Source organism: Brassica napus, chromosome C2 (assembly GCF_020379485.1).
Source record: "Brassica napus cultivar Da-Ae chromosome C2, Da-Ae, whole genome shotgun sequence".
Taxonomy (NCBI): Eukaryota; Viridiplantae; Streptophyta; class Magnoliopsida; order Brassicales; family Brassicaceae; genus Brassica; species Brassica napus.
This window is the reverse complement of record NC_063445.1, coordinates 32,125,626-32,149,942: the sequence shown is the minus strand read 5'-3', so window position 1 is coordinate 32,149,942 and position 24,317 is coordinate 32,125,626. Positions and strand designations below refer to the sequence as shown.

The 24,317-nt window shown below is 37.8% G+C and overlaps 4 protein-coding genes across 4 annotated transcripts; 1 reads left to right on the top strand and 3 right to left on the bottom strand.

Annotated features, from left to right (window-relative positions):
- Positions 1-2,654: 2,654 nt before the first annotated feature.
- On the bottom strand, positions 2,655-3,867 carry LOC125582071. The gene is made up of 2 exons (XM_048748555.1): positions 3,285-3,867; positions 2,655-3,219 (listed from the first exon to the last, which is right to left on the bottom strand). Exons 1-2 carry the CDS (start codon positions 3,465-3,467, stop codon positions 3,001-3,003), a joined length of 402 nt encoding a protein of 133 aa, XP_048604512.1. The 5' UTR covers positions 3,468-3,867; the 3' UTR covers positions 2,655-3,000.
- A 1,080-nt stretch (positions 3,868-4,947) lies between these two features.
- LOC106378305 (dentin sialophosphoprotein-like) lies at positions 4,948-5,805 on the top strand. The gene has a single exon (XM_013818456.2). The coding sequence runs from the start codon at positions 4,948-4,950 to the stop codon at positions 5,803-5,805; it is 858 nt and encodes a 285-aa protein (XP_013673910.2).
- Positions 5,806-9,978: 4,173 nt separating this feature from the next.
- LOC106378304 lies at positions 9,979-11,363 on the bottom strand. The gene is made up of 3 exons (XM_048748997.1): positions 11,047-11,363; positions 10,248-10,995; positions 9,979-10,071 (listed from the first exon to the last, which is right to left on the bottom strand). Exons 1-3 carry the CDS (start codon positions 11,361-11,363, stop codon positions 9,979-9,981), a joined length of 1,158 nt encoding a protein of 385 aa, XP_048604954.1.
- A 1,206-nt stretch (positions 11,364-12,569) lies between these two features.
- Positions 12,570-13,199, bottom strand: LOC125582342 (histone chaperone RTT106-like). Its single transcript, XM_048748995.1, has 2 exons — positions 12,842-13,199; positions 12,570-12,694 (listed from the first exon to the last, which is right to left on the bottom strand). Exons 1-2 carry the CDS (start codon positions 13,197-13,199, stop codon positions 12,570-12,572), a joined length of 483 nt encoding a protein of 160 aa, XP_048604952.1.
- Positions 13,200-24,317: the final 11,118 nt, after the last annotated feature.

Here is a 24,317-nt window from a genome sequence, read left to right as displayed (position 1 = left end):
AAGACTTACTGCCCATTACAGAGAGATCTTCGGTGAGCCGGGTAGTCGTTTAGACCCAGCCTCTTCTTCCGCTCCCAGTTCTTCGGGCCTGGAGACTGTCCCCGAGACTCAGTACACTCAGAGAGTCTCTGGGTCTACTTCTTCTAGTGCACCATCGGCTCCTCATGTGCCTCCTCCGATGCCTCCTCCTGTGCCTCCTCCGATGGCACCTCCGATGGCCGCCGATATTCATCCTGATCTGATGGTGCCTCCGAGTGCTCCTTACTCGCAGTACACTGTAGAGGACATTCTCAGTCTGCCAGGCAGAGAAGGTTTACCAGTCATCGACCCAGACCGACCGGACGGAACGTTGTGGTATGTTGCATTAATTTTTTTTTAATTCGTTTAAATTTCTTTTATAACATTAAAAAATAATTTATATTTTAAATTTGTATTTTTCAGGTGGGGGGTTGACGGATGTCTTGCATCGGACGTAACCGACACGATCAAGGGTTACTTCTCCATGGCACATCCAAACTGGAGTAAGACGCCTTACTACGTCAGAAAGACGTGGTTCAAAATTTACGCTGTAAGTTTCTATTAATTAATTATATATATTTTAATTTTTTCATGATTTATATATATACTTTCTAAAAAACTAATTGTTAATTTATTTTTTCCAACAGCAAAAATTTAATTGGGCCTTGGGGATCACTGAGAGGGTGAAGAAGAAGTTTAACGCGAAAGCGAAAGTTCGCTTGTTGGACACGGTCTCCAACTGGAAGGGTGACTGGATCGTGAAGGGGTATGAGCGTGGCAAACCCGCTGAGCTCACCACGGATGTGTGGGATGGCCTCATCCGTTATTGGCGCCTTCCTGATTCCATTAGAATCGCCCAGGCTTGCTCTAACTCCCGTAACACGGTCGATGAGCACGGGAACGGGCCGATGCTTCACACTACGGGCCAAAAACCCCACGCCGGTGTCCGTTTGGAAATGGTAATTAAATATTTTATTAAATAATTTTTTTAATACATATATTAATTTATTCTAACTTTCTTAACTGGTTTTTAGGCCAAAGAGACGGGACATCTCCCGTCTCTTATGGAACTTTACGAGAGGACCTACAAGAACAAGGCGGGCGTATTTGTAGATGGCAAGTCCGAGCAAATCTACAACTACGTAGTTGCTCGGGTTGAAGACCGCCAGACTCAGCTGACCCAGCAGTCTACCGACGGATTACCCGTCACCTTATCCACACTTGAAGTGGATAAGATTTACGAGGAGGTAAATTTTCAAAAAAATTAATTTTTAATTATTCATTTAATTTAACTTTAAATTTTTACTTACAATATTTATTTTTTGTTTTTAAGGTTGTCCCTAAAAAAAAGGGACGGACGTTGGGTATTGGTTCTGTCAACGATGTTCCGAGAGCGACATCGTCTTATGGTCAGCGCCGGGATGATGAAGTCACGGAGCTGCGTAGAGAGTCCGCTCAGCTGTGTAACGAGTTGACCGCGACAAAATCTCGTATGGGTGGAGTCGAGGGCTTCTTGGACGTTATTGCGGCCACAAATCCGGAATGGGAGTCCATGTTGAGGAACATGCGACAACAACATCCCATTCAAGGCGAGTCATCCGACGTACATAACGAGGCGGATGTTACGAGGAGGAGTGATGAATTCTACCGGGCGATGAACGACCCTTAGTTTTTTTTTTTGGTTGTTGTATTATATAAATTCAAAACTTATTTATATATAAAATATTTTCATATTGATTTATTTTTATTTTGAATTTTAATTTATTATTAAATTAAATAATTTTAATTATTTTTTAATTATATTTTTAAATTCTGTAAAATAATAAAAACAAAGTAAATTCGTAGCCAATGTACGACCTCTTTACGTGGAAACCTTACGAGGAAATGACGAGAAACATTTAACGAGTATTTTACGAGGAACCATTTACGAGGAAATAACGAGGAAAAGTTTACGACCATTTTACGAGGAAATCATTTCGTGGTTGTTACGTGTATTTTGCGAGGAAACTCTTTCAAAGTATTTACGTGTAGATTACGAGGAACTATTTTCGAGGTATTTACGAGGAATTATAGCGACGTCCTTACGTGGAATATTGACGTGGTCTTTACGACGAATCGCCCTACTTCGTCTTTACGACGAAATATATTCCTCGCTAAGTTACGACGAATTAGCGAGGAAATATGTGTTACGACAGACGTGTAACGAGCAAACGCGTTTCCTCGCTAATTCGTCGTAAAGCCTCTTTTACGACGAAATAACGAGGAAAACCGCCCTCGTTAAGATTATGTTTTTTTGTAGTGTATATACTTGAACAGTATGTCGGGTTCACAGACTATCTAATCAAAGAAGGAGAGCGAACTTACGTGTGGAATCGGTTTTAAGGCATCTATCACAACAATAGGGGTGGGGACTGTGGGCCGTGCGCTGCTAAGTTCATGGAGATGCATTCTAATGGTGATGGGAAGGAAGAGATGAGTAAAATAACTGACAAAGTTGTGGATAAATTTCGTGAGCAGTATGCAATGGATTGCTACGAGGAATTTGTTGGCGATTTTCAGGTGGCGAACGAGGCAGGAATGAAGTAGCATCCACTTTATCTTAACTATCTGTTTTCAATGAAACTTGTCTTTCTATATATTTGTATGAACTTCCTATCTGCGTTTTTGTTAAAAGTGTGCAAGATTTTATCATTGTGAATCTATTTTACTTATTTGAACACAAAACAATATTAACTATCTCGTATTTATCCGAATTGAAATTAATATACTGCATACCATTATGCGTACACTTAAATAAATATCCTGCATACCATATAAATTATTTGAACCTTTTACTCGCAACCAAAACGGAACATTTTCAGTGCTATATATACAGCGTTATATCGGTTCAAATGTTTATTTAATAGATAAGCATACAGTTAAACAAGAAAATTCTTAACACCGTACACTTAAACAATTAAATCGTACACCATGCTTTAAAAGCTAGTAGAACTCATTGGGGTAACGGTTCTTAAGAAAGTACTTCAGGTCTTCGATCTCTTCAGCGTTTTTCTTCTCGTCTTCTTCTAAACGACTAAGACTATCTTCAATGGAATATAAGCTTCGAATTTTGAGTTCGTGGTGATCAACCTTCCGCGTTAGCTTTTTCGTTTCCTCTTCAATAGCCTCATCCCATTCTTTCTTTCTGTGCAAGCCATCATTCTTGAAACCACATGTTGATATTAAAAATTCAAAGAATGAAAAGGAATATGTTATAAGTTTGTTACCTCAAAGTGTTTGCAAAAGAAGTACTTCTTTCCAATGTCTGTTCCTGCCTTACAGACATGTATGACAATCTGGCCACCGCATGGACAACGTAGCGGAATTCCATTGTCAGAGTCGGCAACGAAGAACAGCTTGTTATTATACCTCTTATGTTTTTTATCGTCTTCGTAGCTGGGATCTGTCATTGTAAAAATTTGTGATGAAGATTTACAATGAAGGAGCGGTTTTAAATAGGAAAGTATTGTGGATGTAAGTTTTAATGTTCAATCTGACATTCCAACCCAGAAACATTGATTCGTCACCAACCAAACATCCTTCATTTATTTCACCACCAAACCTCTTTAAATCTTAGAGTCTGTTGCGAAAATATTATTTAAATATTTTGTGTCCTTACAGATCTTAAACTAAAATTGGGCCGTTTGTTTTGATTCAAAGAAAATATAGCCATTTGGAGAGAAACCACATATTTTGAACTTTAATTCAAAATAAATGTAGTTTCTTGGAAAAAAATACCCGTTAAAGGTAAAAAAGAGCCGTTATAGGGAAAATTTCCCTATATAAGAAGATTGAACTTTGTTCAAAAAAAAAAAAAAAAAAAAAAGAAGATTGAACTGAGATGTTTAGTATTGTCACCAAAGAGAGCTTCTTTCTTCAAATAACATTGATACTATATTTTGAGGCGGATTTCATAATGACGGATCCTTACTATGCAGATATCAAGCAGTGGAAAAGGGATTCCGATAGGCGTGAGTTGGTTCTCTATGCTCACCATTGCATACCCAAAACCTGTGCGTGTGGTGCTCCTATAAGATTGTCCACCGACGAGAAAGGAAAGAGCTACTTCGAATGCACAGAGTTTGAGGTGAGTAAATAAATTGTATATATGAATTAAATATTTTGAGTTTAGATATTAAGTTTATTCTCTTATATCTTTCAGGATGATGGGTTCCACATTCGTCATGGCTGTTTTAATGCCTTCGAAGAAGAGTTGGAAGAGTTAAACGAGAAAGTTGCTGAGGAGGCCAAGAGCCGAAAGAAGATGGTTGATGAGATGAAGAAAATGCGTGAAGATATCAAACTACTTAAGGAATTATGTATGGAGGGGGATGAGGTGAGAAATGATGTTTATAATCGTATATAAATTCGAATTTTTCAGTTTATATATGAAGTTCACTATCTTATATCCTTCATAATGATGGGTTTCACAATCGGCATCGTTGTTTTGATGCTATAAAAGAAAGACTGCAAGAGGTAAAGGAGGAAGTTGCTGAAGAGGCCAAGATCCGAAAGAAGATGGAAGATGAGTTGAAGAAAATGCTAGAAGATATTAAACTGCTTAAGGAATTGTGTGGATGTTGAATTACTTAAATAACTCTAACTAGTATTGTTTAATTAACTAACTCTAAATGCATCTAAATGATTATTAATGTTATTGTTTTCAATTAATGTTGTTCTTTTTAATTACTAACGTTGTATTTTATAATGTTCTATTAAATGGTCGCATTTTGTTGGCTCTCACTCTTGTACACTTTTACGAAACGCCTCCTAATTACGCCTATAGTGTTCCCAATGGTTGCTTATCCTATCAACCGGCTCGTTTAAATACACCGTCGGAGAATGCAACATCCTCATCTTTTTTAAAAATTCTGTCCTGTCTTAGGCGAAATGAAGCAAGGAGAATCTTCTGTGAGAGAATACAATACAATGTTTCTAGCAGGAGGTCTGGTAGACAAACACGACGAACCTACATTGGTAAAGATGTATCGAGAAGGCTTACGAGAAAACATACGGTCGGAGATTGGAACAACAGTCTTCTCGACACTAGAAGAAATCATGCAGGCAGCTTTGGAAATTGATGAAAGTGATACGCCATCTGACACAAATTGCTCTTCCACAGAATCAGACGACTCGGTTTCAGATGACTACGTATCTGATGATTCGACAAAACGCCCCAAGAAGAAGGCTAGAACGGAAAAGGATCCTAACGACGACATAGACGACCAAGACCATGATGGTGAACAAGAAACAAAGACTGATGCTGAGTACGAAAGTGAGTGGTCTTCTCCAAATCCGGTAGAAGGGAGTTATGACGAGTCCGACAGTAAGGTTGATCTTGAAGACTATCAGGAATACATAGAGGAACACCACAAGTCCGATTCTGTCTCCGTCGCCTCAGGTACCGTAACCGACGAATCGGAATCTTTAACAGCCACGAACAGCACTGCCGATGGTGACTCACTCGCTGACTCTAGCGTCTCCTTCGCGAACATCGTCGCCGAGAACAGCGCTGCCGGTGGTGGCTCCGTCACTGACTCTAGCGTCTCTGTCGCTGACAGCGTCGCAGACAACAGTGCGGCCGGATTAGGTTCCATTTATGGCTCCAATTCAACCGGAGTGGGCTCCGTCTCTGGCAACGTCACTGAATCGAGCCCCTCCGCCGCTGGATCCAGCCGCATCTCAAACTCCGTCGCATTCTCTGGCGCCGGTAAATGCTCAGCAACCTCAGTCGTCTCCAATCTCTAGTTTTAATATGTTTGCTTCAGTTTAAGTCGTTTGCAAGTATGATGTGAATGTAGGTTTTTGGGAATCTTATTTTCTGTAAGGGGATTGTTATCATTTTCCAACTAAGATCGTACACCGCTTTTGTATCTTATCGTGTGCCCTCTACTAATTATTCATATGGGATATAGAACTGGTTGAACTTAATTTAAGATATAGTGTACGCTTATACTCCGGAGGGTGATGATCTCTCGGTCATACACCCATTGATATGTTGTCATTTTCACTCTGCGAATTAGTAAAATGGGATATACAACTAAATGAACTAAGTTTAAGAGAGAGTGTACAACTATATCCAGGAATATACGGTGTACACAGTATAAGATCGTACACCGCTTTTAAATCGTATTGTTTGCCTTCTACTAATTATTATTATGGAATATAAAACTTGTTGATGATCTCTCAGTCATACACCCACTCATATCTTGTCATTTTCACTCTTTTAATTAATAAAATGTGATATAGAACTATAAAAATAATGATATAGTGTACAGTTATACTGTACAGTAACTGGATGAACATAATTTATGATATAGTGTACAGTTATACTCCGGAATATACGATGTACACTGTATACCGTCGTACACCCTTTTATATCTTGTCATGTTAACTGGTTGAACTTAATTTAAGATAAAGTGTACAGTTGTACTCCGGAGTATACGATGTACACCGTATACCGTCGTACACCGTTTTATATCTTGTTATGTTCACTATACGAATTAGTAATACGGGATAGAAAACTGGTTGAACTTAATTTAAGGTAAAGTGTACAATTGTACGGTGTACACAGTATAAGATCGTACACCGCTTTTAAATCGTATCGTTTGCCTTCTACTAATTATTATTATGGAATAAAAAACTTGTTGCACTTACTTTAAGATATAGTGCACAATTTATACTCCGGAGGGTGATGATCTCTCGGTCATACACCCACTCATATCTTGTCATTTTCACTCATTTAATTAATAAAATGTGATATAGAACTGAATGAACTAAGTTTAAGACGGATAATTAGTAATACGGGATAGAAAAGTAATTAAACAAGACGATAAAGTTGTAGGTAACATAATATTACACAGCAATTCAACAAAATGCAGATGCATATAATCAGTTCTTGCCTAGGTACTACTGAAAAACATAATAAGCTAGATGTTGTGATAACAAGGTTTCATGTTAACAGCCATTTCTATCCGAGACGGGCACGACCTCTTCGACCCCTTCGAATGTCAGTGTCCACTTCGTCTCCATTAATCCACAGTGGAGAGCCAATTAGGGGTTCATCACCCGGAAGAGCAGTAGTGTCCCTCTGAAGAATGAGAGTTTGGTAGATAAGTTTAGGGAGAGTAATTTTGGTGTCAACATCACAAGAACGAGACATTTCGAGGACTTGGTCGTAAACCAAACGACTGAAGTCAATAGGCTTCTTTCTGACGATTGCGAAGAGAAATCGAAGACGCCTTTTGATCATTGAATCATCATCAAAACCAGGCAACCAGTTAAGCAAACACAGTTTGTAGAGATAGTCATACTGTGGGAGGAGATAAGTTAAAGAGAATGTTTCCCAGTGACGATAGCGCCCATCGGTCAAGCGTATAATTGCCTCCGACAGATAATCAGTCTCCCAAACGTGAGAGTGTTCGACATTTGGAGTCATAAACAGTTGATTTATCACGACGGGGTCGAAATCAAACCGGAAACCCCTAATATAGACTCCGTCATCAGCACTGTATAGGTTCGAAATGCATTTCCTGACTACTTTTGGACAGAAAGGTCGAACATGCAAAACAGTGTAAATCCACCCAATATCCTCTAATATTCGACGAGTTTCACAAACAGCGGGATCATCTAACTGTAACATTCCTTGCACTAAAAAACCCCGTATGCATAGTTCCGAGTACTTACTAAAGCTACCTTCACTTACATGACGAAGAGACCATGAATTTGGTACTGGTGCGTTTGAGACGAAGAACAACCGTGTTGTTTCGAGGCAAGAGTCAAAAGTCATATAAGGACATGGTTCGAGGCGATGAGGACTACCGCTGCAAAATTCACGGTTCCGGCGACGGTTGGATCCAAATGATTCAGAGCTCATCCTTTGATTAGGGAATGAGAGTTTGGTAGATAAGATTATGGAGAACAATTTTGGATCTAAAAGATGACGGAGTGGTGAGAAGGAAAAAATTTGGTATCAACCATCTCAACCGTCACGTCTCAACCGTCACGTCTTCCCCCAGTAGATGCAATCAACTTTCGCAAACAACCGCTTAATATTCATTAAAGATAAGAGATTGGGCCGGTATATTTTAAAAAGTCCATTTCTAAAAATGGGCCATTACTAAAACAAACGTTACAACATTAAATTCAGCTTTTTGAGAGTTTTAAAACAAAGCAATATGAGGTATTCAGCTTTTAGAAAACAAATGAAAGTTAATTTAAGGATAGTACCCAATTACCTTAAACGTTCACCATTACAGGGCAAATGAACAACAAAGGCATCTATTACAGCATACTACAAACGGTTAAACAAATCCAATACAGCTTGCAGTTTTGGCAGCAACGGTCCAACCCGACATAATAGATCCTGCAGTTGTCGCCATCAAGGCATTCTGTTTTCATGATTACATCATCATCCGGAAATAAGAAAGTTTCACCGTATGTGTTAAGCCACGGCGCATAGAAGTGGGGCATTAGGTACTGCATCGAGCGTCCCAAATCTAAAACCTCTTCCGACCGAAGGTCAGCGTGATGGGCTGCGAACAACTGAAACACTTGGCTGGCTTCCTTGTCTCTGGCAAGACATACTTTGAAAATGGCTTGAGCGAAGGTAGATAATGGATGCTTAGGCACATTTGGTTCCAAAATTTTAATACTCTCCTCAAGTCCCAATATTGTTGCTGCTTGTAGACCATCATAGCAAATAGCCCTTGTGTTGCCCTCATTGAGGCACTTGCGGAAGAACACTCGAAACCTACCACGATTGCTGATTTGACTGCTACAAAAGCTGACCATTTCTGTAACATCGTAAATGTTTAGGATGGAGGGTTCATGAACAAGTGCGTAACCCCGTTTCCCAGCCCGCAAGAAATCACCCTGGTAGTAAAATGATTGCTCTCCAATCAACTGTAGGATTTTGATGATAATTTCGTCGGGAAGATTTGGGAGTAATTCACCTGCCATACTATTATAGAGAATGGGAATGTTTTTTTGGTGTATTGAGTTGATATAAGACTGATACTATTAAATAGAGGAATTCCACTAAGAAGGTAATGAGTTAAATGTTAAAGTTAATGTTCCACCAACCTTTGAAACCTTTTTCACAGCGCGAGATTTAAAATATCTGTACAAGGTTGTTAGGTTAAAAGTATTGGTGGAACATTTACTTCATAATTAAAATCACACGGTTTCAATTATCAACCTCACTGGCAAGCACCTTTACTCCTTCCTCACAACATAGTATGGCGGACGAAGTAGGACATGCAGTTTACATGAACCCTGTTTATCACAAAATCTAGATTATGATGTTTGAAGTACTACCTCGGCAATAACTGATCTTTTTTAATTTACTGGTAATTATATGCTTCTGTGTTTTGTTGAACTGTTGTTTAATATTATTTAAGCTACAATTTTATCGTCTTGATTATATATGTACAAGTATAAGGTGTACACCGTTTATGGTCGTACACCTCTACCGTATCTTGTCGGTTGACCTGCAAGAATCAGTAATCAGAGAATTATAACTGTTTGAACTTAATATCTAATATAGTGTACTATTATACTTGAAAGTTAATGGCATCCTATAGGGTCGACATAACCACTAAACCAACAGTACACTTGAAGAGATTTAGTTTCCCAAGAAGGCAACCAAAAAGTTTGATTAATTTATTCAAAAGTAAAAGAAACATGGAAGTTTTATTAATACACCTTTGGTTGTAAACCCATACAAGTCATTTGATCTGTAAAAATTTGGTAATTAGGGATATAGAACTATATAAACCTCATTGAAACCATAAACCACATACCCAAAATACGATGATATCCAAAATAATGGGTTTGACCAATTCCCAAAACACAATCATATCATAATTTCATAAAAGGGTTCCTCCGAGTTCCATGGAATCGTGTTCCTCGTTAGATTGATCAAGGCACCGGTTCCTTGCATGTAGTCTTCTTGTGACCTTCCTTAAAACACCTGAAACACTTGTTCGGCTTCTTCTTTTTCCTCGGGGTCTCCTATAAACGAAAAAAGTAGTTAGAAATGAAAGCGTTCAATGGATTTCAATAAGTATTAAGGCAAGGTATAAACAAAGGTTTTACCGCATAATCGGAGGCTCCAAGTTTTCTTTTAATGCCTGGCCTTCCCTTCGTTCTTTTCATCTTTGATGGATAAAGGTCGACCTTAAGTATACTGCAGGAATATTGATATCCTCTGGATTTGGAACCGGTAGTATGATACCCTTAACTGTTTCAGACCAAGTATCTTTGACATGGTATTGTGAAACAAACAAGGCGTACTCGATGTTCCGAAAAGAAGCAGCGGCAATAGCGTGTCGGCATGGCAACCTCAGCATCTGGAATTCAAGGCAGGAGCAAGTTTGTTTCTCTAATTTAACAACAAAGCCGTATTTGGTTGGCTTGTGTGTAACTTCAAACTGCCAAGTAGAACATGGCAAAACAAGAAGGCCAGTTGACAACACTAACTGTTCGACCACTATTTCATCAATTATCTTTGGAATATTTCCCTGCATTTTACTAATATCGTAGCGCCTGCACTCGAACCATCTAGTCAACATCCGTCTTATAAACTCCAGCAGTGCCATTATAGGGCTATCACGCGCTGGCAGCAGCACCTTATTCAACGATTCAGCTATATTTGAAGTCATCAAGTTAAACCTAGTTCCTTCGAAATGTGAACGTGTCCATAACTTTTTGTCGATTTTCTCCAAGTAACCCCAACATCTCCAATCCGTGAGCTTTATAAGGTCATAGATCTTTTGAAATTCAGAAACTTTGAAAGCTTTTGCTGCCCTGGCCACCATATGCTTCTGATCCAGTCCTTTGTACTTATCGCCCACGTTACGCTTAAGGTGTTCAAGACAAATACCATGGTGTGCAGATGAATACCATTTATCTTTAGCTGCAAATATAGCGGCACATCTGTCGGAAATTATTGTTAATTCACAACTATCTTCTAGAATTGTTGACAACCTTTCGAAGAACCACTTCCAAGAATCTGAGTTCTCGCTATCCACTACTGCGAAAGCAATAGGGAATACGCGGCAGTCTGCGTCTTGCCCGCTAGCACTAAGCAATACCCCTTTGAATTTCCCAAACATGTGGGTGCCATCCACCACAAGGACCTTACGCAAATGCTGCCACCCATCGATACAAGCCTTCAGTGACATGAATGCATACAGGATCCTCGATTTTCCTTCTTTATCAAGTTCGGTTTTAATATCCATGATTGTTCCAGGATTTGCTAATTTCAGTACGTGCAAGTACTGTGGTAACATCTTGTAAGACATTTCCTCTGTTCCTTGGGCAGACTCAATTGCTAGTTCCTTAGCTTTTCAAGCTTTCCAGTACGTGCATGTATAGTTGAATTTCGTTCTCAGTACTTCCAGCAGTTCCATAGCACGAGGTCCATAGTGAAGTCTTTCGTATTTCGAGCGCAGAAGAGCAGCAAGAACTCTAGATGTTCCATGTTTTTTGTACTGTCCTCGCACATCAGATGTGCATTGATGTCCCAAACTTGCCTTCTTCACAAAATACGTAGGAGAATCACCCACTTGCTTAGCACATACCCTCCAAGTACACTGTTTATCAACGCATTTAGCCGTGACGTAGCGTTTGCAATGCCTAAACTTGAACCTGCACACCTCTGCGAGTGCATAGATCGACATCGTCAACTTAAACTGCGCTTTGTCCTTAAACTGCCTTCCAACAAATATATTCGAGTCCTCCTTGCTGAAGTCGATTTCCTGCGGCTGGAACCCGTTTCCTTCCATATAATTAAACACATGAACTACATCATTATATCCATACATTTCGGAAACTTGTATCCCTTTCATGAAAGCCTCTCCACCCTGAACTTGTGAACTTATTCTTACAGGAGGATCCACAAAAGGGTCCTCATCTTCGATCACACGGCTGTGTGTGTTGTGCTTTTCTGGTGGATTAGCCTGACCAAGAGTAGGATCAAAATACTCATCATCATCTTCGATCACGTGGCTGCGTTTCTCGTTTCGTTGTGGTGGTGTAACCAAAACAACATTGCCAACATTAGCGTTCCCGGTTGCAAAGGTCAGTGCACACCTTACAGTTTCAGAGGACGATTTGGTGAAACGACGATCAACAAAATCATCGTCGTGGTTTTGTTGTTTTCTATCTTTTGGTTGAGTTACATTAACAACATCGACGCTTCCGCAGATATCCGAATCTTCGGTGTACGAAAAGTCAACGATCTGTGAGGTACATACGAAATCCCTTAGGTTGTCTGTGTTGTCTTCGTAATTTCTCATATTGCAACACTGTTTGCCTGACAAAGATCCACCTGTAGCCCTTGACCGTTGGCCTCTTCTAGACCCTTGACCTCTAACTCTGGTGACCACAGAACGCTCATAACCGTTACGACCAGACCGTCCACCATGACCTCCTTTTGGTGGACATCCATCAAAATCATCATCTTCGTCTCTCTCACAATCATTTCCAACAAATTCATGCCAGCCATTCTAATCATAGTCCTCGTCATCTTCATCTTCATCTTCATTTCCAACGTCATCTTTATCTTCATTTCCACCGTCACCTTCATTTTCATCTCCATCTTCAGCATCATCATCATCATCATCATCTTCATCTTCATATTCATCTTCATTATCATCATAGCCTCGTCATCTTCATCTCCATCTTCATCTTCATCTTCATCTTCATCTTCATTTTCTTTTGCAAGGTGATCTGTTTTGTTTTCTTCCGACACTGCTTCAACGTTAGCCCGCTTTTTTACTTCCATTCTCCACAACTGTTCCTTCTCTACAGCTCTTTTCCTTCTCTTGTAGCGTACAGTTTTGTTGATGCATATTATCCAGATTAACCCCACAAACGGCATCTTCAGCTGCTTCAACGTGAGCTCTCTTTTTACTTCCATTCTCTACTACTGTTCCTAGTGCACAGCTCTTTTGCTTCTCTTGTTGTAGCATATTACCTGAAGCCGGATTAACCCCATCTACAGCCGCTCCACTATCTTTATCCTTCGAACCTTGCACCCCTTCAGCCGTCTGTGAGTTCAATCCAAAAGATGCTTCAACTGCTTCTACTTGCCTAATTAAAAACTCATCATCATCCATTCCGAGTGATGCATCCATTTGCGACAAGATATCTCTTTCGGACCTTAAAAATATCAATTTTTCCCAACAATCTCTCTAAATGTCACGAAAACATTACAAGACTTGTCTGTCCTAGGAAGAGCCTTGAATATTTTATAATCAGTGTCGGTTGCTATCTCCACTGGTGCGGCCCCTTTACCAACCATTTCACTCTCTCCATCAATTAGCCAATAACGCATTTCGACCTCTAAGTCTCTTCCCAACAAACCATAAGAAGCAAGAATACTATCTTTCAAACCGTTAACGCCCTTGATTTGCGAGAAGTCGACTGCTCTACCCATTCTCTCATTATCTATCTTGAAATCCCAACCACCATTATCATACATTATCCACCGACCAGCCATAACAACAACGTGTGACCGTGAGTTTCCTACACCCCCACGAACAATTACAAATAAAATTATAGGAACAAAAACGCAAAGATTCGGCAATGTCGAAGGGAGATAGTGTACCTTCGGTGGTGTTGCTACTGCTCGCCTGAGATTTACCACGAAAACTTCCACCGGAGCCACGCACACCGCTATTAGTTTCCAACATTTTCAGATCTGGTGGATGCATTTCGCCGAACATAACTCAGATAGAATACATCTCAGCTCTTCTACTAGGGTTTCTTTGTATTATTCACCAGACCATATTATGTCTCACCATTATCAATTAACCTTATCCACTAATTATTTTATTAATTTTATCACCAAGGATTGTACGGCTAGTTAAATGGCACGAAAAAATAGCGGTAAAAATACCCAGATTTACCTAGGTAAAAAAGCATTTCACCTTCGCCGACGGGATGAAAAAAAAAAAAAAATTTAACCACTGAGTCGGACCGCCGAGTTTCGCACGTGCGGGAAAGTCTTTGGATCGCGTGGAGATGTCGGTGTGGGTTAAGTTATATGGGTTGCAAAGTATAAGTTATTGGGCCGAAAGTCTATAAAGGTCATAAATTATTTATCTCTACTATAGGTAAGCAAATGTCCAATAAAAACTTGGACCGACCCATTCTCATAATTAAAAACTATACGCGACCCTCATATATAACGGACCAATATAGAGAACAAGGGTATAAGAGTCTTTTGTTACTTAGTGAAAAATGTATTTTTGAAAATGTCCCTTTAGTGGTGGTAAACATGAAAAGTGGTACCATGAAAGTGGTAAACATGAAATTTTCCCTTTTAAAAAATACAATCATTTTTTTTTTATGATCAACATTAATGACTGTTTCAAATGACAATATATCTTAACAAAAATTTTAAAGTAAACAATTAATTGTATCCGTAATTGATTACATATATAATTTAATACAAATAATATGATATAAAATCATTTTACCATTTCGTAAATATTAAAACATATCAATGTTTTCTACCCAAAAATAAGTAGCCCGTTTATATTATATATAATAACTATTTTCAAAAAAAAAAATATTAATGTACATAAATAATATAAAATTGGCATAAAATAAATAAAAAATTAAAATAATTAATTACTTATTGTATTACTAATAATTTTAAATGAACTAAAAGTCCGAAGATACAAAACAACATTCAATAGTATATATAATTAGTATATAGTAGAAAAATAAAATAACATTCAAAACAACTAATAATCCCATGCTAATATCACAATATGTAAGAACAGTAAACATATATGGTATGTTCTTAAAAGTTAAAACAAATACACGTACGAATGTGCGGGTCAAAATCTAGTTTTCTTTTATAGTGATGATAGACTTACACAATCAGATGGTAAATAATGTATATGTGAATTTTAAAAATTAATGACATAACTATTTAAAATCAATAGTATATATTTTAAAAATATTTTTTGTAGAATTAGTTAAAACCTTGGAGATATAAAACATATGTAGTTTGCATAAAAGTTTTATTTTTATAAAAAAATGATTATAAAAATACTTTAATATGTTTATATATTTTTTACTATTTTATATCTTAAACGTTGATTATAATACCATATGTTTATATTATATTTAATAAAATCATAAACATGAGAAGTATACAAAACAATTTATTCGTAAAACTTAAATATAATAAAGAAATATATTTGTACAATTTGCAATTCTAATTAAAAACACTGAAAATGTATAAAATTCCAATAAACATATGAATATTTTATTTTTTCTTTTGTTTTTATTCTTTTTTAAGATTGAAAGTTTATAATAAATCACAATTAATATTTAGATTCTTTTAGTTGTGTTTTTATAGCTATGGTAATGACTATATACTTAGGGGACATTTTATGTTTACCACTTTCATCATGAAAACTCATTTTTTCAGTTTTGGCGGAAAAACTCAATTTTTCTATTTTGGCAGAAAAACTCAATTTTGCGGTTTTAGCGAGAAACTTGATTTTATGGTTTTGGCGGGAAACTCTTTTACGGTTTTAGAGGAAAAACTCGATTTTACGGTTTTGGCGGGCAAACTTGATTTCACGGTTTTGGCCGGAAAATACAATATTGTGGTTTTAGCGGGAAAATACGATTTTGCAGTTTTGGCGGGAAAACTCAATTTTACGGTTTTGGCGGGAAAACTTGATTTTAAGGTTTTGGCGGGAAAACATGACTTTGCGGTTTTGGCGGGAAAACTCAATTTTACGATTTTTTCGGGAAAACACAATTTTATGATTTTAGCGGGAAACACGACTTTTCGTTTTTGGCGGAAAATACGATTTTATGGTTTTGACGAGAAACAAGACTTTGCGGTTTAGGCATGAAAACATGATTTTGTCGTTTTTGTGGGAAAATGAGATTTAGCGTTTTGATGAAAATAAATCCAATTTACGGTTTTGGTGGAAAACTTGATTTTATGATTTTGGCAAAATTTGTGATTAAATTTGGCTTTTTATAAAGTCAACATATAATAGTTTTAGATATATATGAAAAATTGGGTGTTAAGAGATTTATATATATATGTGTGTGTGTGTGTGTGTGTGTGTGTATGTGAATAATTGGGTTAGATTTAGTTTATTAAAATTTAGTTATATATATCAAAAAATAAATAAAATTTGGTGTAGTAAAATTGGTTTAGAAAATTGGTTTGGTTATTTTTTGTTTATATATTTGATTTGAGTTTTTGTTTGTTATAAAACTTTATTGGTTTGGTTATGGATAACTCATTATTTATTACAATCCAAACCATTTTAACCCAAGTTACTAAGTCCATTAACCCATTTAGTACTCAATTATTCTATCCATTAAGATCCATGGTTTGGATTGGTTTGGGTTGACTAATTAATTTTTACTCATTTTGACACCCCTACTTTCATGATACAATTTTTCATCTTTACCACCACTAAAAAAGACATTTTCAAAAATATATTCTTCATTAAGTGACAAAAGACTCATATATCATTGTTATCTATATATATAATAAATCATTATTTAAATAAATAAAAATAACTTTTTTATATGTTTTCGAATTATACTTTTTCAAATTCGAAATTTTTTATAAATTTTTTTTTCGAATTTTTTTTTTTTCAAAATTCTTTTTGAAAATTGAAAATTATATTTGAAACTATTTTTTAAACATTTTTATATATTTGTTAAGTATTTATTTATATATTTATTAGAATAAAAAATTTCACATTCCAAAAATCCTACCCCACCGCTCAACTATAAACCCTAAGTGTAGATTAGTTAACCCTAGGGGTACAAGTGTCATTTACCCTTCATTAAAAATGAGGTAAAAAGTGATTAGTGTAAACATGAAAAGTGGTACTATGAATATGGTATTTGTGGCAATTTCTCGGATATTTATTACCTTTTTTGCTTCCATAACTGAAAGCCATGTCATAATTAAAAATGATCTATGTCTTTCTTTAGTGTGACATGTCATCCTTTTTTTCTTACAACGATCGTAATCATGGCACATGTACAAATCACTTGGTAAATAATGTTTGGGGAAATTTCATGTTTATCAATTTCATGGTACCACTTTTCACCACTTAAGAGACATTTTCAAAAATACATTTTTTATTAAGTGGCAAAAGACTTTTATACTTTTTTTTTTCACAATGGATTGAAGTTCATTCAAAGGTTTGGAATACAAAGACTGATACATAAGCTGAATGAACAAGGAAATATCATCAGCAGCTAAATCCCAAAGAAAGGAAGCTAGAACCCACACCCGGGCAACTAAAAAACCATTGAAATACTACACTTAATGACCTAAGAAACTGAATGTTCTAAGACAAAGAAGAAGATGAAAAAGACCAAGGACCTTAGACTACCGGAGGCTTCAAAGGGACAGCCAAACGAAACAAGGACAGGCCTCCGATCAGGAAAGACCAACACCACAAGGACTGTAGGACAACCAACCCGAGAGACAGAAAAGGTCCAGCCGCTAAATATCACAGCATAGCGAGGAAACACGCCTCAAACCCAAACCTTTTCACCGAGGAGAAGTCGAAAGCGTCACACGGGACCTCGGGACGCTTCACCGTTGAAGAAAAAAGCCATAGCCACAAACATCTCCAAGCAAAGCCAGAACCACGAAGAGAAAGCCATAACCTTGAAAGCACTACCTGAGAATTCAACAATGGAGGAGAGAATCCAAACTCGGAATAGAAGCACTTGAACATTCCCACGCATACACCCAAGTCGAAACAACGACCCAACCGAGAATTGAACCTCTGAAGCAACGATGAGCAACAAAGGAGCTAGAGTTGAAGAAAGCCCAGAAACGACGTCAGCGAAAGCACCTCAATGCCCCAGCAGCTATACCGCACCGTCAACAGGTCCCCGACCTGACATATGGCGCCAGACTCGATTCCGAACCCAACTCTCCAAACCAAAACCTCACCTGAAACTAAGCAGAGAGCTGGAGACACTCCTCAACAAAGAGACCCAGACTAGCAGAAGACACAAAAGAGAGCAGATGGATTCAAATCGACTAAGCTCCAGCTACCACCACAATTGTCTTTTCTACAAAGACTCTTACAACGGACAGAGACTTAAGAGACATAAGCCACAAGTCATCTTTGGAGTGGTCACAAACAGGGAAGACATAGGCTCGAGCTTGACCGCTAACCTTCAATGGCTCTGGAACCGGCTTGAACATCTCACCACTATCGCACAGAAGCCGACGAACCCACCACCTAGCGAATCTCCCACCGGGCCAAAGCAAACCAGAACAGAAACCAGAACATTGATTCTCTTCTTCAGCCCAGATCTGAAACCACTAACAAAAAGGATGACCTTTTCCGAAATTAAAACCGTAGAATTAAAGCCTATGATGATACGGGACCACTCCCGGCGGCGGTGAGAAGCACCGACCGCCGGAGCAGTATCTGAGCAAACGGAAAAGTTCTTCTCTTTAGGGTTTGACGGCGAGCGAAAGACTTTTATACTCTTGTTCTCTATATATATAATAAATCATTATTTAAAAAAATATTAAAAAAAACTATGTTTTCGAATTATACTTTTTCAAATTCAAACTTTTTATAATATTTTTTCTGAATTTTATTTTTTCGAATTTGTTTTATTTGTTTTATTTGTTTTCAAAATTTCTTTTTGAAAATCAAAAATTATGTTTGAAACTTTTTTTTTTAATTTTTTTAAAATATTTAAGTATTTATTTATATATTTATTAGAATCCTAAATTTTATATTCCAAAAACCTTACCCTAACCCTCAACTCTAAACCCTAAGTCTCGATTAGTTAACCTTATGGGTATAAGTGTTTTTTTTACCATTCATTAAAACTGAGAGTAAAAGTGATTAATGTACACATGAAAATTGGTACTATGAACGTGGTATTTGTGGCAATTTTCCTTATAACATGCTAGGTTAACAACCGCACCTTGCGCGAAATGAACATTATATGTATTATATTTTTTTTTCATATCATACAATAATAAATATATATTGAATAATTAAAAATCAGTAATTATTACGTATATAATTAAATTAGTGTGAACATATAAATAAATTTTATTAATCCAAACAATTTTTTCCTATTTTATATGGTATATAATTAAATTTAAATCAGATCAACATATTTATTTTTAATATTAATATCTATTAAATAATGCTTTCTACTCATATGATTTTTTTAAGGGGAATTGCCACAAATACCACTTTCATAGTACCACTTTTCATGTTTACACTAACCACTTTTATCCTCAATTTTAATGAAGGATAAAAGACATTTATATCCCTAGGGTTAACTAATATAGACTTAAAGTTTAGAGTTGAGGGGTGGGGTAGGGTTTTTTGGAATGTGAAATTTAGGATTCTAATAAATATATTAATAAATACTTTCAAAAAAATTTAAAATAAATTTTCAAATTGTGTGATTGATTAAAAATTAAGATTTAATGTTTTATGTGATATAGGTTAATATGTGGTGTGTGGTTTGGAGTTTAGGGATTGAAGTTATATTATGAATATACTGACTTTATTTAGGTTTTATAGTTTCTATAATTTTATAATCTTGTATAAATAAGTGTTATAGATTTAAAATGTTATGATTTAATACTTTTTGTATAAAGTTTGGAATATGATATAGGGTTTGGAGTTATAAGTAGGGCTAGGGGTATATGTAGGGTTTGTATTATAATGTTTAAAGTTGAATATTTCTGTATGATATATAATCTGAGTGTTTGGATTAAAATACCTAAAGTTGAAGATTTATGTATAAAATGGAATTTAAGATATAGAGTTTGAGATACATTAGGGTTTAGGGCATGTTTAGAACTTAAGGTAAAAAATGTTCTTTTTGTTTTTCTAATTTATTATTACTGTTCGATTTTCTTTTTATCATTTTACTTATTGTGTTATCTTTAGATTTTATGATGAGATATTAAAAATTTAGAGCTTACTCAAATTTTATTTATTAATTATTGCTTTTAAAATCATTAATAAATATAATTCACTCTAATAAAACACAAATAAATCATTAATAAATATAATTTGGATGTGATATAGTTTTCTATAGTTTTCTATTAAAAATTTAAAACACACAAAGTCAATACATGAAAATGCATATTGAAATATAAGAACTTTGATATTGAGCTTGGTTCGATTTTCTCAGGTCTTGAAGTTCATTTTGCCTCTTCGTGGCTCCAAGTTGAAATATCTGATCAGTGTTTTTCAGAAACAGAAACTGCTTCCTCGAAAGGTTCAAACCATCTCGGTACATCAGACTCACGCACCGAAGTAGTCTCAAGAACACATGGGGAATCACTGCCCCATCCTCTTTTGTTCTACTCTTCTGCAGTGTTCTTGGAATCACTGAATCTTGCACCACCATCCAATAAGCATACTGTATTTGACTTTCTAGATCAAGGACCAGAACAAACAAAAGAGATAGCCTGGTTGCAGGATGCACAAACCAAGACAGTCCCGCAGCAGCCTTCTTCTCCTGTACCAACGTATTGCATTGCGATCCACACTCTTCTCCATGAACTCTTTTTGAACTTAAATTTCCAAGACTTAGGGTACTTCATCTTTCTCTGTATGCGTAGAGCCATGAGAGTAAATAGTTGGCGTGCAAAAGGCATGATCGTGTTACCCATTGATGTTTGTGTCAACTACATGGAAAACGTGTCTGTCGTCGACACATGCGAAGCTTGGTACCAACATATTGATCTCTGTTCTTGTTAAAACAATTTCTTTCACATCGTGATATGCATACTGAACATCCAATCTTCGTTTCTTCTCTAGGTGCCCTTTGAATTTAAACATCCAAGACTTAGGAGCTAAACCCATCTTGTTCCTGTGATGTACCCTTTGCCCTCCCATGATCACTCTATTTCTCAGAATCATTTTAGCAAACAGTTGGTGTGCAATATGCATCACCTTTGCATATGGCTGTAAACCTCCATTGAAGTTCTTCGCAAAGCTCCGAACGTCTCACCGTTGCGTTTGATCGTTCCAACCTCAATTGATAAAATCCATGGCCGCAATTCATCAGCAACGCCATTGAAGACCAGAAACTTCTCAGAACTCATTGTTACGATCCGTCTGATCGAGCTCACCGTCACCGTCTCAGCGATCGAACGGCTCACCACACCAATTGATAAGCAACCAAGTACTATATTATTGCTTATCGGAACCAATTACAATCTCAAGATCTTCAAGGAGACCTCGAGCCCATACATAAGAGACATTTCTCTCTGTGTCCTCTACAATTCCCCGAAAATAGCCAAACTCCAAGAACAACACGAACATATCTATATAAGCTGGAAACTCCTGTGTGGATAAAGGAGATTTGGCTGAGAATGATATTCGACAGATCGAGATGAGATAAGATTCGAAACCCAACAACAAAGAGAGAGAGGATCGAAACGTGGTGTGGTGGTGGGACGGCGAGCGTGACATCGAAAGGAGGTGGAGGATTCGTTAAAAGACAGAGAAGCTGGTCGTTCGATTTCTCGTAATGTGACAGAAGAGAGAATTGATTTTTTTTTTCTGTTTGTGTATCAAGCCTGGTTAAAGGTTAATTAAAATATTTTTGATTAAAATTTGAGATATTTAACATTTACCATAGCGTTTAATTTTGTATCTGTAATGGTAAGGCGCATATACTTAGTAAATTAATGCGGCTAAATTTTTTTATTTTCCCGCGATACCAAACATAGCATTTTAAATTTGTAAACGCTATTAAAAAAGCCAGTGTTGTCTACAATAGCAGAACTGTCATAAACGTTATAATCTGATGCTATTAATATCTACATTTCCTGTAGTGGAAGGCCTTCAGACCCTTCCAACTCGCCAAACGGGCGAGTTGGAGCGAACAAGTCGTCCAACTCGCCGAACGGGAGAGTTGGACCGAACAAACAGTCCAACTTGCCCGTTCGGCGAGTTGGATCAACCAATCTATCCTCCTCCCGTCCTCGTAGCTCCCTCCTTCGAGATCGGATCGAACTTGCTCTTGTTTCATCTCGATCGGAGTCACTATTGGAACTTTCCGATTTAAAAACTGCAAGAACTCGTTTTCTCGTATGAAATTCGAATTGATCGTATAAAAAGGAAACAATTAACTAAGCACCGTGAACTGCCTCCACTATACGAGAAATTCAAACTTTCTTCGGAATCGACGTCGTTTCAAAAACGCTCTTTCGATAAATCGTAAAAACGCTTAAGTCGGAAAACGGTCCGAAAGGGTCCTGAACGCGGCTAAAAGCCATTCACGATTTTATACGAAATCAAGTCCAATCGTTATGACGGTGTATCTTTTATTCAGCATGAGAAGATAAATGTCAAGTTCGGAGGATAAATGTGATGTTTCGAAAGATTAACACGAAGATCGAAGGAAAATGGAATATTTCCACGAAACGATAAACTCGACCGAGGGCAGAAAGGGACAAAGCAAACCGCCTCTAAGAGGAGTATATAAGGATGTTGAGATTGAATTTGCAGAGGGACACACCTACCCTGAGCAAACTTAGCAATTAGATCATTAGGCAATATTTCCTTTTTGTCATCGAGCTTCGATTCGATTAGGTTTAGCAGTCTTAGGTTACTTGAACAAGAGAACACGCCAACAGTTCTTGTGGCCGAGACTCTTGCCGTCTGTAATCGTTCAAACACAAAGTCGAAATAAGATCTCCTCTTGCTCTTTACTCATTCATATTTCGTATTTCGTATTTGTATTTCGTCTGTTTACTATCGTGTTTGATTGCTTGGCGTGTGGTTTAGCAGATATTTAGGACCTCTGGGAAAGTTAGGTTTTTTTAGCCTTCCTAAATCAACGGAAATCGAAAGGGCGAATTTCGGTTCCCACAGTTTAGCGCTAGAAGGAGGAGGGGAGGTACAGATTAATCTAACTCTCAGCCACCAACGCTCGATCAAACATGTCAACCGACAACCTCCACAGCCAACAAACTCGGGACGGCAACGCCACCACCGACAACATTGAAAATACTCCAGCAATGAACGTTACCGCAGTTAACGCTAACGCAAACACCGCAGTGTTCGAGGAGGTAAAGAAGATGTTCTCGACTTTCGAAAAGAAGTCAGCAGAACAGGACAAGGTCATGAGTTCTCTTTCTAAACAGGTCGAAACACTAACAACAAGAACCATGGCCGTTCTTCCGTGTGGAACAACCTGAATCCGCGGAAGAAGACTCGATTTCGCGACTCCTTTGGACCGGTTCGGCAACGCACATGGGAAACCGTCTGGACAAAATCCCAACGAAATCACTCCCGCGCCAACACGAAAAAACCAGGAGATCTTCCCCCTATCGAGGAAGATAAAGAAGAAGGAGAAATCGAACGCGTCGATGTGGATTCCAGCAGTCAGTTCGAGCCTACGGACGAAGACGCAGACGTGCATCCACGTCGCACAAGGAGCCGTTCGGCTCCGGACGATTCCCAGTTCGACAACCCTATGACCGAAGAAGAAGAAGCCGTCTTCTGGGACAAACATGAAGAACTGGCCGAGGAGCAAACTCGGAACACTCGCTGCAAACGCCGACAAGGTCGGAAATCTGCTAGCGAGAACTCCGAGATTCGCGATCTCAGATCCATCACGCTACTAACACCGCACCTGAGATCGATCTACTGCTCGAGGAGGCTCGATAAACGCCCTTCACTACTCGCATCACCGAAACTAGGGTTTCAGATCTTGGAAAGGTGAAAGTTACACCTTACGATGGTACAATCAATCCTACGGCAAACTTGCAGGCTTTCCAGATCGCAATGGGGAGAACCAAGATTAGAAAAAGCGAAAGAGATGCCGGCGAATGCCGCCTCTTCGCCGAGAACCTCCGAGGAGCAGCACTCGAGTGGTTCTCCCGCCTGAGGCAAAATTCCATCGGAGTTTCCGCCAACTCGCTTCAGAGTTTCTCAAGCAGTACTCTATGTTCATAGATCGAGAAACCTCCGACGTAGACCTCTGGAGCCTATCCTAGGGAGAGGACACGTCTCTCCGCGACTTCATAAAACGTTTCAAGACTATTATGGCTAGAGTTAACGGAATAAGCGACAAAGTGGCCATAGACGCGCTCAAAAAGACGATCTGGTACAAGTCGACGTTCAGGAAGTGGATAACGTTGGAGAAGCCGCGTACGATCCAGGATGCGTTCCACAAAGCCACGGACTACATAATCATCGAGTAGGAGACGCAGGTCTTGATGCAAA